This window comes from Salvia hispanica, chromosome 3, assembly GCF_029641045.1.
Source record: "Salvia hispanica isolate PSC_SH4W2 chromosome 3, Shi_PSC_v1, whole genome shotgun sequence".
NCBI lineage: Eukaryota > Viridiplantae > Streptophyta > Magnoliopsida > Lamiales > Lamiaceae > Salvia > Salvia hispanica.
Window position 1 is genome coordinate 13,296,890 of NC_142694.1, and position 25,599 is coordinate 13,322,488.

Below are 25,599 nucleotides of genomic sequence, written 5' to 3' on the forward strand. Positions count from 1 at the left end.
CTGTGTTTTGCTTGGATAAATCAATCACTTCTATTTATGTTATGTTTTAAGATTAAATTAGGCAAAGACGAAAGAAGTACTTATATGGTACGGTTTGATAGTGTGTCTATGGTACAATCATACAAGATAAAATTATTGGTTAAATCTCTACTTAAATTAACGTCTAGAGAAATCCATTGCCTCCGATGTGAAGAATGACACAAAATTGGGTGTGGAAGAGAAGAAAGATGTACAATAATGTACTCCATGGTTTAAAGTTTGGAGTATACCCCAATATGTGATGAATTATACATAGGCACAACTTTAATGAAGTAACATTATATAATGATTTCATATAATGAGCCAATGAGGCATTTCTATACACAAGTAAAATATTGTCTCAAGATAGGCTACAATGAATGCTAAATTACATTTTTACACACAAGTGGATTCGACTTGTATTCATCTTGGTTTGGGTTTCTAAATATAGAATCCGAGTGATTTTCTTCAACTTTCATCTAGAGCTTACATTGGGATATAGAGATCACAACCATTTGACTTGTAAGATCCAAGACACACTTTCTTGGAGGAGCTGAAACTTCTGATCCACCGCCACATTCTGGAAAGTCTGCATTTTGTTGCAGAATTCAGCTGAATCTTCCTTGCAAACAAATGATCCCGCGCACGAGCAATGCTCGGCTAAATGTGCAGCTTTGATCTGATTGCACTTGAGGCACACTAGGTCTTGAAGGTGGTACAGCCTTTCCCTCTGCCGAATAATCTGGAGGAGAGCATTCTCAATCACTTCCCGGTCGTAAGCTTGACCACACTGAGCTACACCACAACGCCATTCCTGACCGATTAATCCCTTGTCACGGCACAGATCTAGATCCCTGCAGTCGTTGCAGTAACTGCATACATAATGCTGTGAATTAGAAATTTGTAGCATTAATGCTAATATCGAACATAAACTATCAAAGAACACAGAACATGCAATATTTGATCCTTATGTAGTTCTGCCTTCTATGAACATCAAGCACCATGACCTGATAATCAACAAACAACGTTTCTGAAGATAATATAAATAAGATGAGACTCCGGTCAGAACCATAGCCTTTTTACCTGCAAATGACATTTGGTAAAGTTAAAGATGTCCGTAGATTCTGAAATTCAGCCTCAGGAGCAAATTCCCTTACACGTACCAATTTCAGAAGATTCCTTCTCATGACCTGTCCAAAACCAAGAAAACAGATTACATAAACAAGACATCTTCGGTCTACAACAACCAAAGAATTACCAGAGGAGCTACATATGTGTATAACTCCTATGTGCCCTCAGCACGTACAAATATGTAAAGTAAGAATCGATTTATTTTGCTATATCGAAGCCTGATTATTTTCTGAACAGAATGTCCTTAGAGATAGACCTCTGTAGATTGGGAATTCATTTTTTCTAAAAGTCTAAAATGTCATTTCCAAAATGAAAACTGCCAGTAGCTAGGGACATGTAGCATTAATTTACCAATGCGCATGATGAATGGGATCAGTATAGAAGCAAAATACATAATGAATTTAGACTTTTGGCAGTTGAGAAAATGGATAATCTGTACCAGGATTTCATGCTGAACATTTTGGTCAAGTGCCAAAACTGCACAGACATACTTGATGAAATCTAGAGCGGCATCTCCCTTTTGGACATTGGTTGAAGAATGTGGACTTTCAGGAGGATCAATCTCAGACTGGTTCCTTCCTTTTATGTGAAGATGTGGATCACATACAATTTTGAGAAGTTTGTCTGTAAAGTCAGACGCAATCTGTAGAACACAGAATTTGATTATCAAGCAATAAATTTTAAACTGTTAGGATTTAGAGCATACTTCATATGAACTAAATATTAGTACCTTTTTCTTCAGGAACTCTGTTTTCTGTGATTCAAGAATCTCAGCCGTAGCAGCTGCGATTGATGGAGTGCACAGGTCTCCCATGCCAGATGCTCGTTTTGCTGCTTCTTCTTGAGCAAACTTCCATGGAAAATACAAAAATTCTGATACAATTAAGATAAAGTGATCCTGCACAAAAGACAAGCAGTTGATTAGGCAGTGCATGCAACGAGTATGCAGCTGATACTAATTCCGGAATTCATTTAGAAGCACAAAGGCAGTATCTTGCTAAACTAAACATCTATAGAATATTTTCATACGAATTGAGGTTCAGGGAACGGTATGGGTAGAATATTAGCTAAGGCCATTTTTCTTGTCTTGTTGTATCTTTGTCACACTGTTTGTGGCTAATATCTATTTCTTTGTTTTTCCTTCGGGGGCCTTTGAGTAAGCTTTGACGCAAAACAACCTTCTGAAGTAAAGAGGATAAAGGGACAATTTGATCTTAAAGAGATAAAGAAGTAATTAACTTTCACATGGATGATTAGCCTACCTGAGTTACTTTTGTCAAGTTTTCTGCTATGGCCCAGTTGGAGACGATTTCTACTTGAGAGTCAGTGCACACACTTTCTGCAACAGCACTTGTACATTCTTCTGTGGGTCTATCTTCTGATCTAGCTTGAATTCCACCATAGTTGTACTAAGGTTGAAAAAGAAGAGGTTGGCAATGTAAATAATGTATCAAAAGTACAGGGGAAAGGATAAAGCAAATAAAGTTTGTATAGGTGTCAGAAATTAGTAGTTCGTTGCTAGAATTATGTTTTTATTAAATTGACAATAAAGCCCTTTTGCGTGTTGGAAATGCTGGATGACACTTTCCAGGTACCTAATCACTTGGTGACATACAAATGCTTTAAACCATTGTACAAGTCTTGGCTCCATTAGAAGTATCTAGTTTTATCACTTATTTTAGAAGTGTATTGAAGTGCGAAGATGAGCTATAACAATTATACATATTATTCTCACATAACCTAAGACTACACTTAGCTGATCTCTATTCAGGTGAAATAATCTGTTAAGTGTAGAAAAAGAGAAAAACACTTCATAATCAAATCAATAATATCACAACGATCAATAAAAGCTGTATCATGATTTTACAACACTAAAATAGTCAATTTTGGTTCTCAACAAACTAAGAAGGGTTGTTTACCTGATCCATGAAGAGTAGGGAATGCCAAAACTGGAAAGGTTCAAGTTCAATCCACTCAAACAAGTCCCTGCTATAAAGGAAGTTTGAGATGACATGCACCACCCAAGAAAACAACCCATAAAAGTGGTCAAAATACAAAACCTGCCACCCAGCCACTTCCCTCCAACAAACATACTTGCATAAAGATAATAAATCACCAAAATGCATGTTGAGACGAACCTTGTCTGCAGAGTTTTAAGTACACTATCACAGTAAGCTTTTGCAGCAGATAGATCTGACTTTCCAGTATCAATTATAATTCTGCTGAAGCTTGCAAATACAATTGTTGCACCTAATTTGCGGAACTCTGCCAGAAGCAAAGCAAACACCTTTTGCATAACCTGGCAATGAAGATAACATCTATTTACTAAGTAGAAATTAATTAACACCTCATGAGATGGACAAACATGCTTTCATAAATTGAAGTATGTGAAATAGCATATATTCTCTCTTTTGAGTAGCAGAATCCAACAACTGAACTTAGATATCACTGGACTGGCAATGCAATATCCTTTGCAGCAAACATAAAGATCACTTAGTAGTAAAAACTGAAAACATCAATCAGCTTAACACTGTTGCTGAGAATAAAACATGAGATTGAAAAAAAAAACAATTTTAATGACATGAGCTGACTCAGATGCAACCCATCATATTTCTTTATCAATTGGAGAAGTAAGACTTATTTCCCAGTTAAAGAAGATCACCTTATGAAGCATGCGATGGAGAGCTGGGTCATGAAGTTTAGATATTGGACTGCAAATTGTGAAAGGAGGTTAGTAAAACAATATTATATGCACAGAAATAAACTTCAGTAAAAAACCTGCAAAGCCATCGGTAGAGATGCTGTAACACAGCATCTGCAAACACATTTCCTGATGTAACTGCATCAGCAAGGCATCTCTGGATTAATTGTTTCAGAGCACGAAATGCAGGAGCACAGGAAATTTCCTCATCGTAACAATATTGTTTCACTGTATTAGATGAAGATGAATTCATATCCTGATCGAAACCAAATAATGCTCCTCCTTCCATTTCATTCACTTGGTTACTTTTGAGAAGAGCATTGACAGTTAGGTGATGAATCTAAAACATAGAGACACGGATTACTTTAGTGGATAGAAGGGAAAACAGAAGAAAAGAGGGAGAATGAGATACGAGAATTATACCTTAAGCTCAACTGTAACTTTCCTATATGCACCAGGGTAAGTGAGGATAGGTTGATTGACCTGGTTACAGAGATCATTATAAACTCCCTGATTTCTAACAATGGAGCAAGTATTTTCCTGTGGCCACTGCCCAGTACAAAAAAATGCCAGGCCCAACAAAATATAACTCATTCTGAAGTCTATATTACTTACTTCATCTATAAAACACGGTACATCTTCAGTAGTGCCTCCCAAGTCTGGGAAGCCATTATCAGATATCCACAGAACCTGATGGACCAAATTCCATGCCAATGAAAACACGCCCAGGGTGAAATAGAGAGATTTCAGAAAAAGGGTCTAATTTCGCAAGCCTTTCGAAATGTAGGATTAAATTCGCTAACCTTATATATGGGATCGCGGCATGCAAATTTTTCGGAATAAGGGATTTTCGATTTTTATCTATTTTTTCTTATTTTTGCTCTTATAATATTTATAAATAGACTAAACTACCCCTAATATTTTACTCCAATTTTATTTTGGATTTCTGTGCACCTCCATTTATCCATTTTACGTCAGATTGCAGAACTCAGCAACTCCAATTATGTTTTAACAAAATCAGGCCATCCATAAAATCTTGAAAAATAGGAACTGGTAGGCAAATCACAAATCCAATTAGAGATTCAGTATAGCCCCACATTCACACAATCTTTCATCACATTCCACATTCAACCAACAGAGGAGAAGAGGCAGCAATGGCAACAACTCGAGAGAAATTGATGGGACTGTTGAAGGAGGAACTGGCGGCGTGAAGCACGCACAGCAGCAGCTAGGCGGGGACAGTGCAAGTTCAGCAAGAGCCTTGAGCGTGACCAACGGCGGCCTTGGGCGAGCTCAACTCAACCTCGATTTGGTCAGGGCCACAGTACAGCCAGTCGGTGGATTCGCGAGTCTGAAATGTTGGACGACGGTTGCATCGCAGTTAGGATTTGAGGGACAGAGGCAGAAAGTGATGGCTGGCGAATACAGAGAGGACGACGGCGCTGGCAGTAGCAGGCCGCAGCAGTGGCGATCCATCGGTATTTCAGGCGGACTGGCTATGGCGAAGATGAGAATAATCTAGGAGGAGGGTGGAGGCAGAAGGGGAGAAAGAGGATGAGGGTGGACTAGCGGGCCGTTGATTTTTAAGAATTTGGTGGAAATAAAATTATTGGGAGCAAGTATAAAAATTGGAGTAAAAATATTAGGGGTAATTTAGTCAATTTGTAAATATTATAAGAACACAAATAAGAAAAAAGAAGAAAAAATAGATGAAAAATCGAAAATCCCTTATTCCGAAAAATTTGCATGCCACGATCCCATATATCGAAATGTTAGCAAATTTAATCCTACATTTCGAAAGGCTTACGAAATTAGACCCTTTTTCCGAAATCTCTCGGGTGGAATATATAAGGACGCAAGTGGCTCATTACATCTTTTGAACTTTACTTAAGGTTGGAAGGAAAGTAAATCTTAACAAATAAAGAAAGTAAAAACCTGTTGCTGATCACGCAAAGCTCTTGAGAAAAAAATATCAGCAGTGTGTATGAGCCAGTCAACTTCAAAATTTCCTAACGGAACCTGTTTATATATGAATATCTTCATAAAAAAACTGGAAAATAATATACTAAAGTACAGCACATATCAAGTAATGAGTGCAGCAGCGTTTACATGGGCATATCGTGAAAGTGTAACTCTCTCATTCAACCATTGTGATGAAGCAGCACATCGTTGTAGTCCAATTTTTGCAGCAATTACTTGCCAACCAATAGCCTGATAACCAAAGAATCCAGCAATGTGTTAGTACTTGGTACAACAATAAACCAACACATAAATAAAACCCATAAACCTTAATGCAACATTCAGATTCACCTGATATTTGCTATCACGAGCATTGGAGGGTATGGTTACACAAGGAAAGTCTTCCAGTGGCCTAATGCCAAACTTCAATAACTGAATATTAGGGCACTCTATAACAGCGATTACAGGTCCATGATGCCGATGTCTGCCAAAGAAATTACACAGAGGGTATATGTCAAATCATACATGCCACATAATTAGTACTCCCTCTGTTCCGCCTTAACAGAGGCATTTCATTTTCTGCACTCATTTTAGAACCCATATTACTATTAGTGTTTAACAGTGGCCCTAGTGCTATAAGTTGTAAATAAATTGATGTATACATGTAATGAGTTTGGGAGAACTTTTCATAAATGGAAATGGGATAATTTTATGGGACGGACGGAAAAGGAAAGTGTCCTTATTTTTATGGGACGGAGGGAGTGTCAAATTACATCAAAGAAAAGTTCAGGAGAATATTAGAAAATTTAAAACCCAAATATACCGTTGGGTCAGTCATTTTTCAGTTTCAGTTCAGTTATACCAGTTTAGTTATACCGTTGGGTCAGTTAAATTTAGTCCACAGTTGGCTACCCGCCCAATTGGTGATAGGAGGAGTGACCCATTAGACTCTTTACATGCATGTGGGACATTATTATGTTATTTTTATTTCATTTGCCAACATCAACTAGGGAGCTGAGATTTTGTGAAGGACTAAAGTATGAGAGAGACCTGTATTCGGTTATCATCCTCTGCAAGTTTCCTTGAGCATCTTTGACATGCCCAACATAGTCAACCTACGAGAAAGTGCAAGAACATGATAAAACAATTAATATATTATTACGAAAAATGCATCAATAATCAAAATACCTTGAAAGCAATGTCTTCATTTGTAGTAGTTTGCGTGGATAATGCTTGGCTAGCTTCACGAAATTGTCTATCTAGCATTTGAGATGACAATTCCTTACTCTGGAAAGGACTGACTACCACAGCAGCTATTTGGCTTGATGCAGGAAAATATGCAACAAAAATGGCTCGGCTGTCACAGATGCTGAAGAAAATTGAATGCCAAAATATTTAGTATGATTTGATAGCAACGATATTACCTTAACTACAGAAAATCTAGTTTATTAACTAGGAAAATAACTTGTTTTTCAACAACACATGTACCTATGATACAAGTAGAAGAAATTATATGAATGCTCCAGATATGGGCACTCAGTTGTTGTCTTCATGTGCAATTCACTCAAACTCCAGCCATCTTGGAAGTTTCTTTTTTTTGCTGATTTATCCACTTTACAGACACAACCAATCTGAAGGATGGCATTAAACTCCGGCGGAATCTTGGTTTCATATATTCCCTGAGAAGTTTCACATTCTTATCATCATAAATTCATAATCTGAAAGTAAAATCCAGACTAGCTCATCTCTATGAGTGGGCAAATATGGTTATTGCAATTTTCATAGAGTTAACAAAGTTGCATAATTTCTGGTAATCCACCCTTATCAACCAAATTAAATGAGGCTTAATGTACAAGTCCTGAATCTCCAACCCCACCACAACTAGAGGAATGAGATAAAAAAAATAGCTCTACTGAAGCATGTGACTGATATTATGTTGTCATGACTGGAAGGGAAGTTCTCACCGTCTACTTTCTAGACAATGCTAAATTACACAAGGAGGAAATGGAAACAATTTCTACTTCTGCTATGAGGATATCATTACCATTGAGTGTTGGATGAAAAAGGTCGTCTAAGTTGGTAATGAAGCCATACAACAAACTTGAAGAGTAGATTTTAACAGAAAGTAAGGAATGATGTAACAGAAAGTTTACTGCAATGTGAAATGGGCCATACTATGAGACAACTGCAAGTATCACATCAAGACTACTTTAGTGTAATTGACTCCTTTAACTATGAACTCACTATATGATCCGCTGAAAATGTAAAATTTTATCTCCCTAAAGCAGTGAGTGTAGAAATGGGGAAATATGATGTTAGAGAAATTCATTAAGTCAAGAGACCTCAGAAGTTTCAAAGTGAAGACAAATTGTGCGTATTAATATTAGCATCTTGCACTGCAATTATCCAGACTAGTACTTGAAGAAGCTAGCAGCATATCACTCTGGGCCAGAAAAAAAAGATACCTCAACTTCAGGATCTGCAAGGTGAGCGGCTAATTTCTTGCTTTCGGTCCTAAATTGGTCTTCATCAATTATGACCTTTCAATAAAAATGCAACGTTAAACTGTAACTTGATTACTTAAAGGCTGGTTTCTGTGATTACAACAACTCATGTACACTTTAGAAGGTGTACCTCAATAAGGTTGTAGCTTTGGTGTCCGTGGGGAAGAATCTTGTTTACACGCCTTCCAGGGAATTCTTCTGTTACAGGGGCCTTAGAGTTGAGGTAGAATACTCTGGGAACTAATATGGGGATCTTACGCATTGCTCCTTCTACAACTACCCAAGCAAAAAATTGGCCATGCTGTCCACTTGGTTCGAGTTGAATGATCTGACAAAAAGAAGAATCACAGTCAGCTCTCTATGGAGGAAAATACAAAGCAACTGAAAATTTACAACACAAATTATTCTTAAAAAAATGCATCACCTGCCAATGGCAACGGGTGAGCGCTAAGTCATGCCTCTGGAAATAGGAATTCACCCCAACTCCACCTAGAGCATGTCTGTTATGTGCAGAGCCACTGGGAACCTCCACATCATTGACAAGGTTTAACCTGTGAAATTAAAAGTTAACAAACAAAAATTAACATTGAAATAACTAGAATTTAAGTATCCTATTATGAAAATGTTATAGAAACAATTATTTAAATGCAATAGATATGATGAAGAACACCGTTGGCGTTTCCTTTTTTCCCGAATCCCTCTCCACTTTCTCTTCTTTGACTCCAACCATCCTTGATAGTCGACAACTCTATCGATAGTCTCTTCAGGAGCCTTTTGCAATGGATGAGTAGACTGATTTTGTCCAGTTTGTTTATCATTTTGCTGCGTACTCCCCCCAAGACTATTCGTTTCAACTTGATGCTGTTTATTATGGATCATGTATGAATGAACAATAGGTTGAGGTCTCCCAGGAGGAGTTTTTCCAGATCTAAAGTCTTCCATGTCTGTAATATTCTGTACATCTATAGTGTCACCATTAGCATGAGGATAACCACTCAATCTCACAGCATCATCTTTTTCTTTTCGGTTGAAAATATCAACCAACTTCCGCTGGCGAAACTTGTCATCTTTTTCTTTAACTTTCTTGTGCAACCAATCAGGATGAATAACCCTTGGGACAGGGTTTGCAACCTGGCAATTATGAGATTGCAGTTCAGTAAAGGGAGAGGGGTATAAAAAGGGAATTAAGCTACCCAGACACAGTAACTTGCATGACCTTTTGCATGGCAGCTGGGATTGTGATAATTTTTTGAATAGCTGAACTAAGCCTTTGTTTGTAGTATGACCAATCAATGATTGACCGGATGCCAACATCTGATGAAACTTTGCACCACTTCTTCACATAAAACTTCATAATTTCTGTAATGCATTTTCATGCCAGCTAAGCACTTCTTTTTCTGTTGATATAAAATTAGAAAAAAAGAGCAAGAGAGAACTCTGTATAAATCAAACCTGGTTCAGTCTCAAAAATTGCAACAGGAACAGCACGTTCACTTACTGGGGTTCCCTGTTCAATGTGGTGTGTCAATAATCTTTTAAGCCAATAATGCTGTATCAAATTGCACTGGAACCAATTCTTGAGTGAATGCTTCTTTAAAATTAATCAGTATCTATCCAAAAGCACATTAGAATATTGTATTGCATTCAGAACAATTCCTGACTAAATGGCTAAATGCTATTCTTTTTATCCTTGCCAAAGAAGCTAAATTTATTGAAGAAAACAAGAATCAGGACTGGTGGTATTAATAGCCATCTCATAGTATTATGAATTGTATACCTTCGGTTCACAAGCAACAATATACTGACAGCGCAACCCTTTATCTTTAACCATAGCATCCCCAAGGAAATCAGCTAAGCGCTTTGCTGTGGTTACTGGGCATGACTTTTGTTGCCCATAATCTGCTAAGGACTTGCTCATTGTACTTGATTCTGATATATAATCAAGCAATTCACTATCTGTGACGTCCTCTCCTTGGTTCTGTAATTATAAGATATTTAAGATGATGAAATCTCATGGAAATGCAGCTAAGAGTTTTTAGTTATACAAGAAATGAAATACATAGATGCTGGTGAAGAGAGTCTGAATAAAAGCTACAGAATATCTTCGAGACAATACTTTGCTGTACTTGAAAAATACGTCAAACATACTCCAAAGTCCAAAGTACTTTTCAAAATTGCCTAATCTCAAAGGAAATGCATTCTACTATTCAGAGCAAGCTAAAACGTCTAAAAAAGAACGTAAGGTAACCATTCCAGTTTCTCCAATGGTGCGAGTTAGACTGAGATAAAACTGATAAGTAATCATATTGGCAATGGGATATTGCAGTCTTGCATATGTTAAAGGAAGTCAACATCAAACTAAGTAACATACATCAAGAAGGTCAAGCCAGCGATTTGCAACAGCAGCAACAGCTGAATAACACTCTTCTAAGGTTGACCCTCGAAGGAACTTATCAAAAAGCTCAGCCTACAAAAAACAAAAACAATTTAGATAATAAAAACCTAGGCACTAGAATACTGATAGGGATAAATTACCACAAAAGCATAAACATGGGTGATAGAAATAGGCAGAAAAATTTGTTAGTTCTTCAAATGTCACAGCATGGGGCACTGCCTGTTACAGAATTACCTGGAAAACTTTGATCAGTTTCAGCTCGCCTCTTCGCTTGATCTCAAAACCCTTGAGTTCAGCTAGGGTACCATCATCATTGAAAACTGCATACCGTTTCTTAATCAAAATCCCTTCCTCCTTGGAAGCTGGTATAATCATTGCCTATATGCATAAGATTACAGATGTTCTTCAGTAATCAGTAATATAAGAAAAGTTAACGGACAGTCACCGCCGAAAGCACAAATCTACAGCTGTCATGAATTTACTTGGCATCACCTTATATGGCCCATCCACCTCAAATTCAATTGAGCATTCACTATGCGTTGTATATGTCTTACTGAAAGGATCTTTTAGATTCTGCAAGAAGCAGTAGATGATTCTTGTGTTAGTAATATGACGTTTAATTCTCCTGCCCAACGTTAATGACAAACCATTTGGAAATTACAAAGTTACGTCGGAACTAACTGGAATACGAAGGGAAGGTTTATTTACTAACCTGGTATTGATCATTGGTGTTGTTTCTAGCCACATCCACATTTAGCATGACACATGGATATGAAATTGTCAGCTTCTTCTTTGAGTCTCTGATTATATATTACAAAAATGTGGTCAGCATATCTTCAAACAATACTAGCACATGAGAAAAATACTGGACATTATATCAAAACATAAAAGGCAGCCAAGCATTTCTGCTACAAAAACGCACTTTGTCTTGAATGTGAAGTTCTCTGGAAAAGATCCAGGTAGACAACACCATATACCATCAGTGTCTAACTCAAGAGGCCTCCCAATTCTTTCAACCAGTAAGCGTGCATTCTGAATTATTTTAGCTCCGGTATATGTAACAACCCCAGCCATTTCCATTGAATACCATCTTGCACCCCTGGCAAATTTAGAATTTCACCAAGACATTTAAGAACACATAAGATTTATATGAAAGATAGGACTTCAATAACATGGAAGTCTAACAACATACTTGCGCATAACATATCCATAGAAGGAGTTGAGAATGCACTTATGGGCAAGTTGCAGTGAATCATAAAGCACTACCATGTCCTGAAAAGTAATGCCATCAGAGTTAGTCTTACTTCCACAACAGCCTTACGTTATTGTAAACTGGACCAAGAGAGATTAATACTTGTGCTTCCTGGATTCTGATAGAGTTCCCACTGGCTTTTGCTTCTGACAACTTCCCCTTCCAAACTTTATTAAGCCCTTTGTATTCATACCTTCTATCTCGAAAGCTAAACCAAACAACAACAAAAAAGAGAACAATCTTGAGTATGGCCACTTGGCTTGAAATTTCCAACTTATGGTTAATAAGGATGTGAAAGCTCCTTTAAGGGTCCATATGAAATAGTGGATTGAAAGTGTCAAAAAGAATCATGACAATATTTTAGACACCTACCTGCGGACAGTGTCAACATAGAATGGGTTTTCACGCATGCAGATCCCTGCTTCTCGAACTTCGGTAATAGGTTTATCCAGTACCCTTTTATATGCCTAAAAGATGGAGAAAATACTAGTATAAACTCTATTTCAAGCACCTGCCGTTATAAATAAAGGGATGTGGGAAACGATATAGACATACCTTTTGGCAGTATTTTTTTAGTCGCTCCTTTAGTCTCACTTGTTGTTCTGCTTTAGGCAGGTCAAGGAAAGAGTTGGATAATTTTCCATTCATGCCATCAATAAACTCAGACTCAATTTGCCTCTTTATATGATAATAATCACTGTAGCAATATAATCAGCTGGATTGATTAAAAAATACTCACGGCAGTTTTTTGTTTAATTAACTAAATAATAGAGTAATACTAATCAAACCTTCTCTTTGCCATGTATGTCTCTCCACGCCAAACCCATTCAAGCGTCCTAAGGCAATTTTTTCCAGGACGATTAAAATCGCATGCAGTACATATTTCATCCGTGACTATTGAAGGTGGCTACAATTTGAGAATGAAGAAACATAAGCAAAACAGCATATTAAGCCAGATGTCATCTCGTAAAAGGGTCATATTATGGCTTACAAGTACATATCAGCCTAAATGAACTTTAATTAAATTATATGCTGACTATTGTTGCATGAATCCATCAAGTGGAAACTTTCCAGTGACTCTTGAGCATAGCACCCACACAGTCAAGTAGAGATCATATACTGTAATTATATTGCAATAAAATATTGGAGACTGCATTTATCAGACCGAAGCTTCAGGGCTTGGAAGCTTCGGAAATGGCTAATTGCCCCCATAAGGAACAGTACTACCTATTTGGTCATGGATCATGTTCAGATCATCAGATGCATGGACGGATCCAGAAATTCTCTATAGGTGGGGCAAAATTCTATACAAAGAGATTTTAAGGTTTTGAGGAGGGGCATTTATAAAGGTATTTCAAAAAAAATTAAAAATAGTGATCAAAATAGCACAAATAAATTTTTTTGAGGTGGGGCATTTGCCCCTTGTTGAGAGCATATAGATCCGTCCCTGAATTGATAGGATCAAGTTGAGATGAAAGGATCAAATCTGGTTTGATATGTGCATCTATGTTTTCTCCTTTGTGTATAATACTCTAAATTGCACTACAAAGTGAAGTTCATGATGAGAGATGTGATGTATGATTACCTGAAGCCTGTTTGTTAAAATGATGTTTGGATACATAGCAGCAACATCAAGATGATATATGAGAGGAAATTCTTCACATATTGGGTCATCTCGCAGTTTCACTAGCTGCACATAGAAGGAGAGAAACAAACAAAACTTAGTAAGTCACATGGATACAGGCTATGCATCTGTTACAAACTTGAATATGATAACAGATAAATAGAGATTTGAGGAGATTTAAACAAGCACATATTTGTCATACACACTAATAATACATGCATTTTACTACCCACGTGCACACAATATTCGTATTCAGGTTTGCATATACAACCCTCTCAATTTGCACTAATTTGATATTTTCTTCTACTAGATCATGCAAAACTTCCAAGGTATGTTTGTAAACATGGGGCAACATCTATTTTTTTATGAAGAAAAATAGATACAAGGTAATTCCAAATAATATTGAGGCTTTTGAACTTCCCCTTCAAAACCCCTTTTTTTTCTTTTTGCATGATCAAATATATTGTGTACGTAAAGGAATATGGAATATTCTGCCTGCACTGGGCTCTAAATAGCGACTAGCAAGGATTGACTAGTTCAGATGGTGATCAGAAAAAAAAAAAAAAAAAGAAAAGGGAGAAAAGGGTTACAGTTCTGATGATACGGTCAAAAAAAGAAAAATAGCTCAGATGAGATAAACTTCTCCCGTTGGATAAGATTAAATATAAGGATGAAGCAAAGGAAACAGTCTAATATCTGCACTTAACATAATGAGGTGATCAGAAGCATTCTTCACATGGACGGAAGAGATTATATTACCTTTTCCCAAATGGCATTCTTAACTTCATCATAATTTGTAACTGATTCCAGATCCATCTTTCCTTCCACTATGATAGCATATTGCAGGTCTCGGTCTAGATTGTCTATTAATTGCTGTAAGATAATTCATTCTTACTTCAGTAAGATACAAGGAAAATTTTCTTGCAGGTTACAAGCCTTTGCAGACTAAAAAATTTAGCACAGATCATCCAACAACAATAATCAACCTCCTAGCATGTTTTCCTACATTATATGTGTATAATGTATCACAACTTTCTAAATAGGAACAGTTAGCAGCCAAATCAGTTACTTTAATATTCAATCATATGTAGTATAAGATTTTGAAAGCATTCAACATGTGTAATATATTTTGATTTTTTTGACTTTGGGGTGGGGGGACTGTGGTGCTTGAACCCTAGACCTCTCTGTTATAAGACAGGAAGGACACATTCAACATATCTAAGATATAGTGTATGCTGAGGTATTTCCTCATTCAAAATATGCGAGAAAATGATGTTTACGATTCCATAATTGATGGTACTGATTGCCGTTCATGATATGCACCAGATAAAAGAATTGCACTGTTTCACTTAAGATTGCTACAAGTTTTGCTGACGACCTTCTAATAAACAGCTGCTGTAACAAAATAACACACACTCCATATTTTATTTAATAGGAGCTGAGATAGTTGATTACCTCATAAGCAGCTGGATCGAGTTTGAAACTTGTTGGAAGGTCAGATCTAAAAACTCCACTTTCTAGGCACTCCACATGGCCCCCAATGTATGTCTCGCTCTCAAGGAGTTGATTGTGGTAAAATTTCTCCGGATCAGATTGGTGCTTATTAGGACAGATAACATTTGCTTGGTATGCCTGCAAGAATAAAAAGGCAAAGAACTAAAAGGTATCACCATATGTAGTTTAAAAGAGGCCAACAGAGCTAAAATGGCTTATCTGATGTTTCCTGTTATGTGATTTCTTTTCCTTTACTCATTGGGTTAAATAACATTATAGAACATGGAGAAGCTAGAAGGCTCATAAGACAAATAATGCAAAGCATAAACCCAGTGAATGACCCACAGTTCCAACATAAAACATAATGTATAGCGCTTCAATGATTCACCTGAACCATGAGAAGCATTTCACAAAGTGTCCCACTTCCTTTTCTTAAAACTTCGTCTGGTGGCATGGGAATTATGGTTGCTAAGGAGAAAATAAAGGGGTGTACATATGTCATATATAGGAAGTAGGTAGAAACAGCATCAGAAACAGAATATGATGCCATCATCTGCAAAGTTACAACAATGTAAACCAAGGAGATGGTTAGTGGAGTATCAAACATGAAACATCATACTGAAAGCAGTAAAAGGTCAAGTAAAGATCATGATTGAGTTAAGCAGAAAGTAGAACTAATGAAATAAAGAACAGTTAGTTCATCCTGATACTTGTTTTCAGGATGGAAAAATGAGGGATCCTTGATTGTTAAATGCCTCCATTGTTATCTTGAGGGTGGAGGGAAAAATACACCAAATACCAATAGGCCAATATAAACAATGCCAGTGCCAGTTCTTCTAAGAAATTGAATGCAAAAAAGTTTAGTAACACTTCAAAGGTATCCATGAGAGTTTCATGTTATCCCAAGTCTCTAAGATATGTTTGACTGATAATGGTAGGAGTATAGGTGGATGAAGAGCGATAAGTCATAGAGATCAGAGACAACACCAAAAATAACAGAAAAGGACTAGAAAATAATATAATACTATAAATTAATAGAAAATGATTACTAGATAACACCTTTGAGAAACACATCAACAACGCATAGCTTGCACTGGAAAAACTCAAGTAAATTTATGGACACTTAAAACTGATAAACGTAACACTATTTATAAACCCAACTAAAGATTCCCACTTGGAATAAAATTCTAACAAAATAAAGATCATAAACATACTCAAACTAGGAAAATACAAGCTACTAACTAAAGACTCCTAAAAGATCAACTCAAAACAACTAAGGATGATAAACTAAACATAAATATCGACAATTATCTAAACTAATCCACAAATATGATCACCTCAGATCAACCAACTAATATGTGCAAAACCATGCCTTCACTGTTATTAACAACACATTTGCCTTGACAATGGTGGCTGTTGTTGACTAGAGATACTGAGATAATATATAATTTCTCTTTTTTATACCAGTTCCATACCAATTCTCTATTATAGAGCATGCCCGGAACAGATGGGAACCTGTTTTGAAACATGAAGTCCTATTTGTTGACTGGATTTATTTAAATCCGCTTTGTGTAATTCCCATTGAATCTTAACTTTGAGCATTAACAGTCAACCATATAGGTTCAAGGAATCACTGCCAATCAGTGGTTCACCTTTAACCCGAAGGGCATGAGACCTTTATGAAAGGAAGTTACCATTAAGCTGCTCAAGAGTTCTGTCTAATCGCTTAGTTGATTGCATGCACATGTATTGTGACTGAGTGTGTTGTCTAAATCAGCCTCCAGAACAGAAGAAGAAGGTTTCACCAAACATACTGCCTACTTCTGAAGTTGAACCTAGTAATTCTCCTCTATTTAAAGATGAGTCTAAGCTAGTTCTGATATTGTTTGTAAATTTATATAGCTCAAGCTGAAAAACAAGCTCTACCATCAATGATCTTCTCCAATTAATATTTTACAATAGTGTACATACCTGCGGCATTTCTTTTGCAAAGCGAACCATATCCTCAGGATTGACTTCTAAAGGATCGTAGCCCAATTTAGCTTTCGTAACAGACTGAAATATGAAGAGTTAAAATTATAATCTATATTCTAGACATATTATGGAAAGAAGATAAATCACATAAGTTACACGATTAAAATTCATCAGGGTCACATGAGTGCATTGTTTGAACTGGATAAACACGAGATGAAATCCTAGAACCATTTATGAGCACAGAAACAATGGAGAAGAGTCATTTTAACTATGCCTAGTTTAGAATCAGAACACTCGTATTTTTAGCTATTCCATGTCTGAAAAGAATCCTATGGCTGACACCATTATGTTATAAAAAGGAAAATAAGGGAATAAAACAATAGTTCAGTAGTTAAAAGCTGGAAGAGAATGACCTCTGCAAGGTAGGTAACTAAAAGCTAGAGGGAAAATAAAAATTATAAATGTATTAGATGGAAAATCATACAAAAATAGGAAATTAAAAGCAAGAGGGAAGAATCTAAAACCAGAAGTTGAATAAAGTAGTTGCACCTTTAAGCCTTGGCTGCCTTGAGGTAGATAACTATCACGTTTAACCCAAGCAAAACAATCCAGATGGCAAGCAAATTTGGCACGACATTCACCTTGAACTTTGTCACATCGAAATCCAAGTTCCTGCAGTTCATAAGTTACAAGAGATCCAGAGAAACAAGACTATATACAGCTTGGATTTTTGGTAAAGGGAAAATGAGCTTGCGAATAAATGGATGCAATAGCTACCAAGATTACGCAAACAAGCTACTAAAATAATAGATGTCGGTACTTGAATTTTATAGAACAGAAAATAAGTGATTTTCAGTTGTTCATGAGTACCAGTTAAACCTTTAGAGAAAAGGAAATTTGGAATGCAAACACAGTACGACAGTAGTCAGTGATTTCTAATTTAATTATCTCCACAATCACGAAAGTAAGAGGACATAATGCAATATCATGCAACAGAAATATAGAGCTTCAAAGCGATACAAAATTCAGCATCCTATATTAATGATCCAATGTGTCAGTGGAAAAGTTTGATGACAGAATACTCTAAAAATGGAAAAACTATAGAAGTTTCATGTGGCTAGGCAGTGATACATCAGTGGAAAAGACTGATGACAGAATCTTCTGAAAACAGAAAAACTTAAGAAGTTTAATGTGGCTAGCAGTGACACATACTTCATTCATGTTGTAACCATGATGGGCTGCTCTGGTCTCCAGGAATGGCCAATCAAAAAAGTCTCCGTTGTATGTCACGTATATACCAGGCTTTACATCTTGCATATGAGCAAACCACAAGCTAAGTAGTCCTTTCTGCAATAATTCCCAGAGTCATAGATAATTAAAAAATATATACGTTTCAGATGTATAATAATATGTCATAAGCCATTAATACCTCATCTTTAACATTTTTCACTTTGAAGCAACCTTCGAACTCTGGTTTGGGAGTGTACTCCAAATCCTCTATATCCTCCCCTACACACTGCAATGATTTGCAAATATAACTAATTGTCAGTTATAGCACATTCACATAAATTAATCACCTAACAAGCTAACTTGCGTAAAACGTGTTTTATCTTCATAAACTAAAACACTGCACTTGGACTAGGCTAAATTGTCGAAATGAGATCTTTGATCTAGTAGAGCAAGTTTGATGGTACTGCTAAAGAAATCACATTATAGATATCCCAGAGATCAGGCTTACCTAATTTTAGTAATAGAAACAGTAAATACCATCACTCACTCTTAAACAACAAGATCAAGATAATAATCTAGTTCATTTGAACTTCTTGTGAACCAGTTTTCATCTCTTATAGAAGTTGGGTACTTTTATATGAAATGCCAATACAGAATGGAGTTTGGTTTTAAAATCCTTCCCAAAACCTTTTTTCAATTAATAAGATTTTAATATCCACATTTCCCTCGGTCAACCTCCAAATAAAAAAGGGAAGAGGGGAAATGGGGGCAACTATCATCCTTAACCTAAGATAAGCCATGAAAAACATGGATGTAAATAATTTAGGTCTGGTCATATATACCTCTCTATTAATGATGAGGTACCCTTGGCCATCAATCATGTACGAAATCATCATGATTGAATCATATTCTGCATCTGGAAATTTTAACGGCAGCTTTGTAGTCTCAATATCAAAAGCACAGACATGAACTTCTGCACGTTGCAACAGATCTGGTCTCCTTTCCACTGTAACCCCAGTGCTGGATACACTTACATCATACCACTGTCCACACCTTATATCTGAATTATGTGAACTCAAGAATGTATTATGTGGGATATTTGTATGTGAATTCACATAGAGAATAAGAGAGAAAATCACACATGTATACAGAATTACCTTTGTCAATTGCAAAGCGAACATGATAGGGTACATCAAATTCACGTAGATCATTGATACAATCTATGAAATCTTGGAGCCGTTGTTTGCTGCTCAATCAAAACATCTGCAGATTCAGAGAGTGCTCATTGTTATGAATTTATCAAAAGAAGATAGGCATTACCTTTTCCCTGCCAATATGGACTCATATGCATCCTCGGCGTCCATCTTTGCTTTGTTTCTTTCAACAACATGAACAAGATCTTTCTTGACTTGCATTAGTTGTTGTACAGTATCAAAAGATATCTTTAAATAGCACTTGTGCAGACCAGACAGATGATTTTTCTGTGACAATTGGAGTACTTCAGTACATAGTAATTTCAGTATGTATTTATGCATACTCAAGCTCATGTGCATAAAAAAGGTTATTTAATAACAGCGTAGGAAAATAAACATGTTTAACTAATGAAGATAAGGTAACAGGTAACTACAATTGAGCACCTAATATAATGGGAGAACAAGATAAGATGAGTTAACATCAGTGAAAATATAATAGCGGTCGTTTTTTACTTACAAGATTAAGATCTTCTTTCTCTACAATTTCAATATCTGCAATTTGGCCCTCATATCGCCTTCTCAAATATGCCTCAACATCGGTTTCCATTTTTTCCTACAACAACATTATTGAAAACCCCATCATTTTGTAGTCTATATAGGAGAGTTGCTCTACATAGAAATTTATTTGTAGCATTCGAAGTGTGTAATGCCTTACCTTGGTGGCAGCATAAAAATAAGGTCGAAACTTATATTTCGCCTTAAACATTGAACCATCCTGCACCAAAAACATTCAACATATATCAAAATGCGGATGACAAACAACCAAATTCTCTTCCAAACTAAATACTGTCTTAAAAATTAAACTTTTACCTGGCAGACAAAGTACAAATCGACGCAACTGTGCACCTTATTAGTTTCCCGGTCCTCCCAAGACGACTACATCGACGAACCACATCAAATTATAAAAAATGGAATCGAATCAATCAAAAATGCATGTCGATTGAATTAAAGCGATGATAAATTGGGGGAGATGGAGGAGGATGCTCACAGAGGCGAAAGTAAGTAGCCAGCCGAGACGCGTATCGCCTTCGGTGAAGAGATCAAATCCGAGCTTGGATTCAAGCTGCTCCTCCGCATTTAGAATCAGCTGCTGCTTCTTTGAAATACGAGAATCCCACCGATCTTTGCGCCTATTGTCGCTGCCATTCATCGTCTTTATAGGAAACTCGTAAAACTCAACAGGAAAATTAATCAAGTAAATTAAAAGTGTGGAAACAAAATGTAAGAGGTAGAAGATGAAGATGGATTAGCAGAAAGAGAAGTTGAAAGCAGGATAATAGAGTGAAGTGAGAGATGCGCCGCGACAGTGAGGGCAGAGGATCTGTTTCCCGCGCTCGACTTTGGGCTTTTGAATTGACGGGATTGCCCCTATTCGATTTTGGTAATAACTGCGATCATCTCCAAATCAATTTATATTATCAAAATAGAAAAAGGAAAGGAAGAAAAATTAAAATATGGAGTAGAAAACTTACAGAAAAAACTTGAGACTGAAAAGCTGCGGTGTGAAAGAGGAAGAAGAAGGTAGGAAAATAACCTAATATAATAATAGTATTAAAAATGATTAGTTAAATTAATAATATTAATAAACAAAAAAAGTTACTATAGTAAATGAAGTTGTACTGCCTATTCTACTACTACGCGTACACAATAATTGTTTATTTGTTTAAAAATGGACAGAAGCTTAATTTTAAACAAAATCTTTATACATTGTTTAATTTAATTTAAATTAAGTTATTCACAAAGGTCATGGAGTTAGTGTATAATTTAGATCAAATATATAGGTGTTATTGAAAAGTATAAAAAGTAAGTGAGTGGAGAATATCCTTTTGAGTTTGAATTTAATTTAAATGGTCGGTGTAAAATCAATATTTAGTATGACATTTACACTAAAATGGATATGGATTAGTGTAATGATTGAAGATGCTCTAATGGCCATTACAAAAACAAACGGCATTTCACAATCCAAATTAGCATTAGAAATATAATAATCCTGTTTTTTTCCTCAAATAACCAATCTTCTGTTTTTGAACAGGAAGTGAGTAATAATATTGATTAATAGTAGATACAAAGCGTAATGACTATCATGCCATTTGTTCAAATTGTTTTTTTCGTACTATAACTTACATACTTAGGAAATCTTCAATTAATTAGTTGTTGATTAATTAAAACAAAAAAAAAAAGAGTAATTTATATTTAAATTGGTAGGACTGTAGGAGAACATTGATAAGGTAGTTAACTGATTGGTTAAAAACTTAGTCAATAGTGATATGAAAAATAAATCCCCTTTCATAATAATCAGCCCATTTACTTTGCTAAACCCAGCAATGCAGCGTTTAAATTACTGCATATAGCCCCAGCCTAATACACATTTTAAGGCCCTTAAACCTTTTCTTTTTGTTCATGGAAAGTGAAAGGGTCGGTCAAAACATACCCATAAAATCATATTTTTGCACAATAATCAACAAATTATACACAATATTCTTAACCGTTTTTTATACTTTAAAATGATAATTTGGGGTAATATCAACAATATGGATAATTAATCTCCATGTATACAATACAAGTAATATAATTCAGATTAAATAAATATATTTGCCCAAATAAAAATGAATAATAGTACAAATTCTCCAGTTAGAGAGAGGAAGGGAGTGTAGATTGTAGCTAGCCACCCAAGACATGTTTGGCTATTCCAAGAAAATGAGTGTTCAGGAGGTAGTCATCCCACGAAATGCACTTGATATCAAAATTAAATAATTCCATGTCGATATTGCTTCCTCTAATCTTCATTCGTAGATTCTCAGTGTTATTGTCATCAAAGCTGTCAATAAAACATAAAATATAATATTAAATTAATTAAGATTATTTTTTCCCACATAGTTAGATTAATTTATGAAAAATACATACATTGCTTGTGAAAACAGGTAAGGCTTGTAAAGATCAGCTAGTCTCATTGCTTGCTTGATTCTTCGTTTGGCACTAGTGTATGAACTTTCAAAAAAGTTGCAGCATATCATATTTGCCAATCCAAGCATCTGTAAAACCACCCAGATATTATTAAATATTAGCCCAATATTACTAATAAATCTAATTAATTATTTTAAGATGATAGTAAATAAAAGCTGACCTTGACAAAGGGCAAATAGTGGAAAGAAATATACTTGTGAAAGCGAGGCATTGTATTGAGAATAACTGGAGGGCCAACTTTGATAGGCTTTCCGCAGCTATCAATCAATGGATTAATGTTTAAATAACGAAGCATAAACCACTTAAGCTCATCATATTTCACTGGATTTCGCCTCGACGAACCTATTTGGTATACAATTATACCCTCTTTTTCAATTGGATTTGAATGTGAAGCTATTACTGCAATCATGCAATTTACCACCATGTCACCTGGTACCTATAATTTAATTATGTCAACAATAATAACTTATAGATACGTTTATATATTTGGTAAAAAACATCCTTCTAGAAAAAATATTAGCTTACCAAGTCAATTGCCGAGTCTGGATCACCTACAAAGAATTTGATATTCCCTTTACCATAAGCAACAAAGATGCTATCCAAAGTTCTGTTGGTCACCCACAAAAAATACAATAGTATTAAATAACTTTACTCAAAGTTAGGAGTAAATAACTTTTATAGTAGTAAATATTTACATTTAATTTTAGAGAGATAGATGGATGAAATAAGTAATGAAAATAAATGCACCTTAGACCTTCGATCCAACCAGGAAATGGATCTTTGAAAGTACTTGTAATAATAGTGGGACGAATAATAACAACATTGCAGTTTTGGTTGAATCTCTCCAGCAGCATTTCTCCCATTGCCTTTGTAAATACGTATGTATTAGGCCAACCATGCAGCATAGCTCTGCTCATACAATTCAAAATTTAAATATAAATTTACACCATTGATTATATGAGTCCAAAGCATACATGATAGTATATAAATTCACTATGTATAAACAAGAGAAAAATACAAGAAAGTGAAGCAACCTTTCGATGCCGAAGTCCTTCATAGCTCGAGTGATTTCTCTTTCCGACAACTTCTGAGTCTGGAGCGACCTTAATTTTTCCCAAATTACACTCTTCTCTTCGTTGATGTCTAAATATGGTATTTTGGCGCCGGGAAGGGTTTCACCCATACAAAAAGCCTTTTCTTGCATCAGTCCCACCTTAGTGCCATGCACATAAGCTACATATTCAAAATTTAATTGAAAAAATTAATGAGAATTTGTTACCATCTTTATAATCTAAGTCAATAGAAATGAAATTCGAAAAATTAAATATTTACTATATAGCAATTTGTTCAAACCCTAAATAACTAACCTGTGGAGACGTGCAGAAGCATTTCTAGTTTCGAACATTTTGTGCCAAAGTCTTGAACATGCTTGGCTCCCAACGAATTTATTTCAAATGCTACATCGTACCTATATTTCAAAATACCAAAATAAAAAGTGTAAAGTCAACTTCCGAATTTTGTTATTCAAAAATCTCCTTATTTAATTTGATTTAATTAGCTGAAATTATCCCACACCTCTCATCGAATTTGGTAGTTGCGGCTGAGTTGACAATAATATTAATTTCTTGCCACATTTGTTGTCGCAGCTGTGCATCAGCTATACCTAAATTTTCATAACCAACATCGCCCGATATCGGTACAACTTGTGAAGATATTATAGATTTGAAATCTTCCCCATGTTTTTCTCTGAGACTTCGAAATAGCTCTGTGCCCACAACCTATGTATATACAAATTAAACAAATACCAAATGTAGTTATAACTATTTTCTTAGATAATCAAGAATCAATAAGAAATGGCAACTTGTTACGAAGCTAGAAATTTTAGTTTTAAAAATGTTTTTCATTGGTATTATTGACTTATGGAGTTTTGGAATAGAAAATTCTATTTTCTTAATGCATAACCGATACACTAGCTAGGTTAACAACTTTAGCATTCCAATTATATAATTATTATAAACTCAAACAAGCCGTTAACATTAATCCACGATCCCATCTCCACCATTATGCTGTATATATAGTATAATATATATGCATAAATTAATATTGATAACAAAAATGAAAAATTTAGTTGGAGACTAGCATGTAAGTAGATTTGAATGAAGCATTCAAACATTAAATTAGATTTATAATTACATCTATATATATATATATAATACTACCATGCATTGAGTTGGTTTCGTACCTCTTCTTCAAAACGTTGTTGGACAGATAATTTAGGGGTCTCTCTCATTAGAAGAAATAATTTCTTCACATTGGGTTGCAATCGAAGTATCTTCTCTAGAAATACTAATATAAAAAAACACCAACAAAAATATCAAAAACAAAAATTTTATTAGAACCAGGCCAAATTAGGAGCAAGAGAGAGAGAGAGAGAGAGAGTACTCTTTGCTAAAAAGCCAGTGGAACCAGTGATTAAAATGGTCTTTCCCTCAAAATGTTGGAGAATTTTACTTTCTTCCATAGCAAAAATACACTACTTGAAATGAGAAAAACTGGGAGGTGTGTGATTATGTGAGCTATGGTGTGTTGATGCTACTTTATATACAGAGGCGTCTTTTAATATTTTAATGCTTAAATGAATTATTTGGTAAGCTAAATCTTGCGCCTATTTATTTACTTGTTCTAGCTGCGAAAGTTCATATGTATATATACCTAATTAACCAATAAATGCGCCAAAATCAAGATTCTTGATAAATTCGCATAAGAAGGTGGCCATAAGAGTTAATAGACTAAAATTTAAAGTGAAACTTCAGTAGACAAGTAATAAATAATCACATTAGCATACTGTAAGAGTTAATTAATTGTTTTTGAAACCTTGAATTCATCAGAAATTAGTTCTTTATATAGAATTTTTACACGTTACAGCACAAAGCTGGTAATTCAATTGAATTAAACTATTAGCCGTGGACTAAAAAGATAGTAGGAACCCTAAGTTGTTGTCTATTACGTTTGATTTGTGGACTTTCCAGTAACGAGTTAGATTTTGTAGTTATCATGTATAGAATTGAACAGTACTAATTCGGTTTAAAAAAATGTAGAA

At 35.5% G+C, this 25,599-nt stretch overlaps 2 protein-coding genes across 3 annotated transcripts; both read right to left on the reverse strand.

Annotated features, from left to right (window-relative positions):
• Positions 1–302: 302 nt before the first annotated feature.
• On the reverse strand, positions 303–20,917 carry LOC125215525 (DNA polymerase epsilon catalytic subunit A-like). 2 transcript variants are annotated; one of them, XM_048116968.2, is made up of 49 exons: positions 20,524–20,917; positions 20,346–20,411; positions 20,191–20,250; positions 19,993–20,088; positions 19,603–19,763; positions 19,440–19,528; positions 19,125–19,342; positions 18,482–18,568; positions 18,265–18,399; positions 17,602–17,724; positions 17,050–17,133; positions 15,467–15,631; positions 15,040–15,216; positions 14,344–14,457; positions 13,546–13,650; positions 12,749–12,867; positions 12,516–12,657; positions 12,333–12,427; positions 12,063–12,168; positions 11,901–11,980; positions 11,631–11,807; positions 11,421–11,508; positions 11,201–11,281; positions 10,943–11,086; positions 10,685–10,780; positions 10,091–10,291; positions 9,766–9,820; positions 9,530–9,672; positions 8,984–9,444; positions 8,738–8,864; positions 8,444–8,641; positions 8,275–8,349; positions 7,298–7,488; positions 6,998–7,178; positions 6,860–6,924; positions 6,161–6,293; positions 5,960–6,061; positions 5,786–5,869; positions 4,466–4,540; positions 4,274–4,333; positions 3,928–4,190; positions 3,812–3,860; positions 3,288–3,448; positions 3,069–3,135; positions 2,412–2,558; positions 1,880–2,047; positions 1,589–1,792; positions 1,102–1,208; positions 303–890 (listed from the first exon to the last, which is right to left on the reverse strand). In XM_048116968.2, exons 1-49 carry the CDS (start codon positions 20,683–20,685, stop codon positions 524–526), a joined length of 6,654 nt encoding a protein of 2,217 aa, XP_047972925.1. In that variant the 5' UTR covers positions 20,686–20,917; the 3' UTR covers positions 303–523. The 2 variants fall into 2 exon arrangements, with proteins under 2 accessions (XP_047972925.1, XP_047972924.1); XM_048116967.2 differs by having other exon boundaries at positions 3,069–3,138.
• Positions 20,918–22,086: 1,169 nt separating this feature from the next.
• LOC125216433 (fatty acyl-CoA reductase 1-like) lies at positions 22,087–25,123 on the reverse strand. The gene is made up of 10 exons (XM_048118144.2): positions 24,942–25,123; positions 24,742–24,845; positions 24,075–24,277; positions 23,867–23,967; positions 23,534–23,732; positions 23,247–23,408; positions 23,025–23,106; positions 22,660–22,935; positions 22,440–22,567; positions 22,087–22,353 (listed from the first exon to the last, which is right to left on the reverse strand). Exons 1-10 carry the CDS (start codon positions 25,018–25,020, stop codon positions 22,197–22,199), a joined length of 1,491 nt encoding a protein of 496 aa, XP_047974101.1. The 5' UTR covers positions 25,021–25,123; the 3' UTR covers positions 22,087–22,196.
• Between the last annotated feature and the right edge of the window lie 476 nt (positions 25,124–25,599).